General features: G+C 41.6%; 1 protein-coding gene and 1 pseudogene across 1 annotated transcript in view; both read left to right on the forward strand.

Annotated features, from left to right (window-relative positions):
• LOC121812753 overlaps positions 1 to 3,111 on the forward strand; it is a 9,978-nt gene extending 6,867 nt beyond the window's left edge. The window contains exon 3 of the mRNA XM_042215669.1: positions 143 to 3,111. Coding sequence (XP_042071603.1) covers positions 143 to 354 — 212 coding nt within the window. The 3' untranslated portion in view covers positions 355 to 3,111. The remainder of the gene's footprint in view (positions 1 to 142) is intronic.
• A 1,051-nt stretch (positions 3,112 to 4,162) lies between these two features.
• Positions 4,163 to 6,134, forward strand: part of LOC121812752 — a 13,617-nt pseudogene continuing 11,645 nt past the window's right edge.

Raw genomic sequence — 6,134 nt, forward strand, 5'->3', positions numbered from 1 at the left:
AGAAAGCAGCTGGTCTGAGTGATGTGATCAGAGTGCAGTAGATAATGTCTGACAGCAGTTTGAAGAGGAAATGGATTCTGTTCTGTTCTTCACTCATCACCTACCTGACAGCTGACACCTCACACCTGTTTCTCACCTGCAGGTCAGACAGGAGGACACACAGAGGATGGAGGGAAGAAGGATGGAGGGAAGGAGGATGGAGGAGAGAAGAGTGGATCTGTTGGACTAATAGCTGGTCTGGTAATTTCCGCTGTGCTTCTTGTTGCTGCTGTTTCTGGATTTTTGATCTACAGAAAACTTAAGAAGCAGGATCAGGATTCATACCAGCCTCCTGTTGAAATGCACCATGTTTGAAATGTCTCAGAGCTTTTCCAAATGAGCTCTCAGTCTCCTGGTAATGCGTCAATTTCCCATCGTTGTCACTCAGCACAGTAAAAAAACAGATCTGAGGATGTGTTTGTCATGAAAAGAGCCCAACATTTGGTTTTCAGGGTTTTTATAAAGGGGATTTATTTCTGTGAATGAAAAACCGACTGAAATCCTGGATTCTGTTCTTCACTCACCACCAGCTCACACCTTCTTCTCACCTGCACGTCCTCCAGGAGGACATGGAGGGTTTGTGGCACTGGTAGTGAGTCTGTCAGTTTTGGTGTGTTTGTTCTTGTACCTAATGATTTGATCTGTAAAAAAAGAAAAGGGAATGGTGCTGAATATGTGATTCCTGCTTCTCAGAGATCCTGTTAAAGTCTAAAGATATTGGGAGGGTTTCACACTGTTTGGAGCAGGGAAACAGGTACTAATGGTGCAATACTGACTGATGTGTTTGTGGATATGAACTCGTACACATGAACATACCTCAGGTTCATATCTGCAAATTTAGGTCCCAGGACACAAACTTTATATTTAAAGCTTTTAAAGAGTGAAAAATGTTACATTTGGACATCTGTGGGGTTGGTGATGGAGGGAATCATTTAACAGCTCGTAGGTTTCTACACTTATGAATTAAAAATGCATCACTTTAAGAATTAAATCTATTACATTAGATGAGGATGACGGTTTGGGATAAAATTGTTTACACTCTTTAAGCTCTGTTTCTTAGTTGTCATGGTGATGCATCCTGGCAATGTTACAGACATGAAAAATATCTCAGAGTGAAACACTTTAGTTACAGTCATGTTGACTGTAACTAAAGTGTCATTTTTATAACTCCCTCTTTATAACTGTCTTTACTATGTAAAGTTTCCTAAATTTACACAAACAGGGATTTTAGACTATAAAAGGGAATTTTGTGCAGCTAAAAATGACAAATTTTGTTTTATGAAAACTGAAGTTAATGCTGCAGTGACTGGAAAATGACCTGTTCTAGAGACTAGACCATCTCAGTACCACTGACTTTATGGTATTTTTCAAATTTATTTATTTCCTTCAGCAGGTACTTGAACTTCCTTCAGTGGAAAATTGAAACAGTGTTACAAAAACTTATGTTTTACGTTTCCTATTTGTGAAACTTTGTTTTTTGGTGTAAACCAACAATTTAAACAAACTAAGTAATTTATGCTTTTTTTCTCTGGGTTTAGTGTTTTGCAAGATTATGAATGCATAAATGCTGTGATCTGTATTAAAAAATACTGTTGCTGTCTGTGGATGTGCCAAGTCAGCCACGAAATCCTGAAGGTATCAGAGTAAAAAAGCTGGTTTAGATTTAGTTTGTTTCTCACCTCTCCTCCAGGAGCTGCTGAAACAGTCCAGGTGTCTTTTTTCTGCTCAGTGTTCTGGAGGAAAGTGTGCAAGGAAGGAGGAATGTTGTGCGACATGTGTTGATTTGATCACTTACAGCAGTTTCTCTCATGTACTGTTCACCTGTTTACATTTTCTGTGAACGATACATCAACCACTGCCCGACTGTTACGGGGTTCAGCCTGGTGCAGAACTTTCCCCTCATTTGTTCCCTGGTTTAATTCTGTTATTTGTTTGATTTTAATCTCCCCGTGAATCTGATGCACTGAGCCACTGAAGTGGAGAACCAAAGAAATAAAAAAACTGGACTGTTGACTGTTTAACAGAGATTTATTTTTGCACCTTCTCACTGATTCCTGCTGAATCAGCACCAAAGAACACACAGCAAACCCTCTGAGCTTTGCTTCAGGTCATCATGTTATTCATAATCAGAGCGATCAGTGAGAAAAATCTGATGTGTGTTTACTTAAACTCAGTAAAAGGCTTCTTCTCACTTATGTACATCTTCTAAACCAGAGTGCGTATAGCACACGCTGGATGCTGACATTTATCAAACTGTGATGTCTGTTATCAGAGGATCATTCTGATAACACAAACCCCTCCAGTGTGTCTAAGGCCCACTGAGGAGATCAGAAAGGACACAAGGAGAGAGGAGTCAAGGAAACAGTCTCAACAGAACGAGACATCAGCGTCTCAGAGCTTCATTTTAAACTGTGGTAATTATATAACGTTAAATTACAACTAGAATACAAACAGTGCTCCAGAACTATTTTATAAATGAGAAATTCTTCAGCATGAAGCACTGAGATTGATTTTCAGGTAACAGGCAGAAAGACGGCGGAGACCAGGAGGCACAAATTAGAAAGAGTCCTCAGTTTTCCCGCCCCTGAGCAGCAAGAGCCAATCAAACAGAAGAAGGAAACATATGAGCCAATCATGTTGCACTAATTCTTCAGATTCCACTCATGATTCTGTGCGTGTAGTTTTTCAGTCCCTGTGAAGTTAAAAAAATTAAGTCATGTCTCTCTCCCCAATCACCTGTTGAGTGATGTTAAAATAACCACCCAGATTACATCATTTATTTACAGATTGTCTCAGTGAAATTTAGATTTATCTGTAAATTCTGTTATTTATAAAATTGTGGAATTTGATCTAGTATTGTTAGAATGTAAACAGCAGAAAATAAAGAGGAACAGAAGAGTGTAATACAAAGCAAGCTCAGCAAAGTTAGGCTTTCTTTATATTAGCCGCCTCAATCAAACCTCAGTCGGAGACACCAGTAATTAATAAGAGGTTGTCACATTGCTCCTTCTTCTTTTTTAGTAGCTGAGCACACAGCACAAACACAAATTGTGGAGAACAAGATCATTTTATAGAAATGGAACAGGATAAATCCCAAAAGGTTAATTCTGTTGATCTGGATGTTTTCAGAGGGCGAAACATTCATCCAAGTGACTTCTTAAGTTAAACAGGATATAAATAAAAGGGATGACTTCTTCAAAGAGTCCTCCTACTTCCACGCCTCCTTCTTACACACTGCTCTCCTCTACATAAGCAGCCTTTAGAAGTTAAATCTATCAGTTACAAAACTACAACCAACAGGTGGCAGCACACCACCTGTAACAGCTGACCTGGAAGATGGATGTGTTCTTGTTTATGGGATGAGCATTTGGATCCAGAAAACCAGCATCCATCTTTTAAGTAGCATGCAAGTGACCATGTAGTATTGGTGTTGAAATAAAATGACAAAATTGCGAAGGATTAAAATATTCCAAGAGCTCACCTTACGTCATCTAAACATGTTTCAAACGCGTTTTATCAACACAAAATGCACAGGTTTATTGAATATGAATAAATTGTGTTGATTTAACTCAGTTGTTTACGTTTCTCCCAAAGCGAAACACTGGTGTGTAACCAATGTCCACTATTGGATTAAGTAACTCCAACATTCACTCAATTGTGTGCCACTTTTGAGTGGCACACAATGAAAGGAGTGAATGAAACAAAACACTACACATGAACTAAGGGCGAGAGGGAAAACACTTGACCTCTGAATATAAACTACCTAATAAACTAACGCAAAGCTTGCGGCAGCAAAGTCCAAAGAAATAAGTCTCTTTATCTGGCTGGGAAAAACAGCCTGGGCACGACACTTGGTATTTTCTGGAGCAGGCACACAAAGTACAGGATGACAGGGTTTCTCTCACTGTCTGGGTGGAAGGTATGGGCTCAAATTGTGGTCATAAATATTTTGTACTTGTAAATCAGTTTTGTATGTGTAAAAAGAATTTGTGTGGCTGTGAGTCACAGTGCGCAGCATAAAGGTCATTTCACATCGGAGGCAGCATGTGCTGCTAATGCTAACTGCTAACTAAAATGTCTTGATGCAGTCTCCCAAAACCTTTGTGGTGCCCACAAAACGCTACGTCCAGATGAACAGAATCAACTTTTGGAGATTTAATTTCCTGGATGATTGAGAATGTATCAAGACGTTTTAACCCACTTTGGCAAGGACGACCTAAAGCTTGTACGTCAGTATGAGCAAACAGCACGTAAGATGGCGGACTACAGGAACCACCTGAGATTCAGCCTCAGATGCCGACAAAACAGGATTACTCCTAAAAGTCTGCAAGTGAGCTCTTCGGTTAAAAGCTTCCGAGCAACAAAAATCCTCCAGAAGGCACAGCACCAGCTGCTTAATGAACGGGTGAGGCAAACAATTTTTACCATCGACATACTAAAATCTCAAGAGGAGCGGATCCGACAGAGACTGACAATGCTTTTACATGAGAATACTCTTAAAAAGGTGTTTGACTTTACTGAGAAGGCTCGTCTAGCACAGCACAAGAAGTCTAAGACCAGGCAACAAAGGAAGTTTGACTTACTCGTTGTACGTCAGAAACCACCGCAAAATACGAAGTGGCCTCAGTGGCCAGAAGAGACAAGGATGCGACACCGAGGATGTGGACAAGTGGGTGAAGAATTTGTCTGACAGACAGCTCACCCAAACAGAGAAAAACATCCTTGCTAAAGGGTTGAATTTTGCTGTCACACCGAGACAAATCCCGCTAGAGGAGCTGATCACAGCCACAGAAACACCAATTCGTAATAACAATATTGCAGAACTGGAAGCAGAGCAACTACGGACGAAAGTTTCGGCCTGTCTCAGCAATGCAAAGCCCCCAGCATCCAACATCACCATGGAGGAGAAGAAGGCACTCACATCACTTAGTGATGACAACAACATTATCATCCTTCTGGCAGACAAGGGTAGGTGCACAGTATTGCTCAACCAGAAAGACTATCATGAGAAGATTTTGTCACTACTCAGTGATGAAAATACTTATGAGCCCCTGAAACGAGACCAGGAAGTGGCTACAGGAAGAGGGTGATAGACTGTCTGAAGCAGTTAGAACAAGACAAGGCTATTGACCGGACCTCATACCACAGGCTGTACCCAGGGGAATCTACACCAAGTCTGTATGGTTTACCGAAAATACATAAGCAGGGTGCACCTTTAAGACCGATTGTCTGTATGATCAACTCTGTCACCTATAACATCTCCAAGTTTCTGGCTTCGATCTTCAACCCGCTGGTGGGCAGCTCTGAGCACCACATCCAGAACACCCTGGATTTTGTTGAGAAGGTGAGCGATGTCATTATGGAGGCAGATGAAACCATGGTCTCGTACGACGTTACATCTCTCTTCAATTGCATCCCAGTCACAGAAGCTTTGGAGGTAGTCCGTAAGAGATTACAGGATGACCCCAACCTCAGCAGCAGGACCACTCTCAGCATCAACCAAGTGTGTTTGCTTTTGGAACTGTCTTCATTCCACCTACTTCACATACAAGGGTCAGTTCTTCAGGCAGAAACATGGGTGTGCCATGGGCTCCCCAGTTTCACCCATCGTGGCCAATTTGTACATGGAAGAAGTGGAAAAGAGGGCTTTGCTATCCTACCCTGGAACACCACCAAGCCATTGTTTTAGATATGCGGATGATACCTTGGTAAAAATCAAATCTCAGGACGTACCACATTTCACGGATCACATTAACTCGGTGGACCGACGCATCAAATTCACCAGGGAGGATATGAAAATTGACAGGTTAGCCTTCTTAGACTGTGAGATTTCCATCAGTAATGAGGGACATCTAAAAGCTGACACGTACCGTAAACCTACACATACGGATCAGTATCTAAGGTTTGACTCTCATCATCCACTGGAGCACAAACTGGGTGTCATCAGGACACTACAACACAGAGCACACACCATCCCCACTGACACAGCGGCCAGGGAGGCAGAAGAACAGCACATCAAGAAGGCCCTGAGTAAATGTGGTTATCCCAGCTGGACTTTTGTCAAAGCTGGGAAGGCGCCTAAAGAAAGCTCCAGC

Source organism: Haplochromis burtoni, unplaced genomic scaffold (assembly GCF_018398535.1).
Source record: "Haplochromis burtoni strain Fernald_Lab_line unplaced genomic scaffold, NCSU_Asbu1 Contig_786, whole genome shotgun sequence".
Classification (NCBI taxonomy): domain Eukaryota; kingdom Metazoa; phylum Chordata; class Actinopteri; order Cichliformes; family Cichlidae; genus Haplochromis; species Haplochromis burtoni.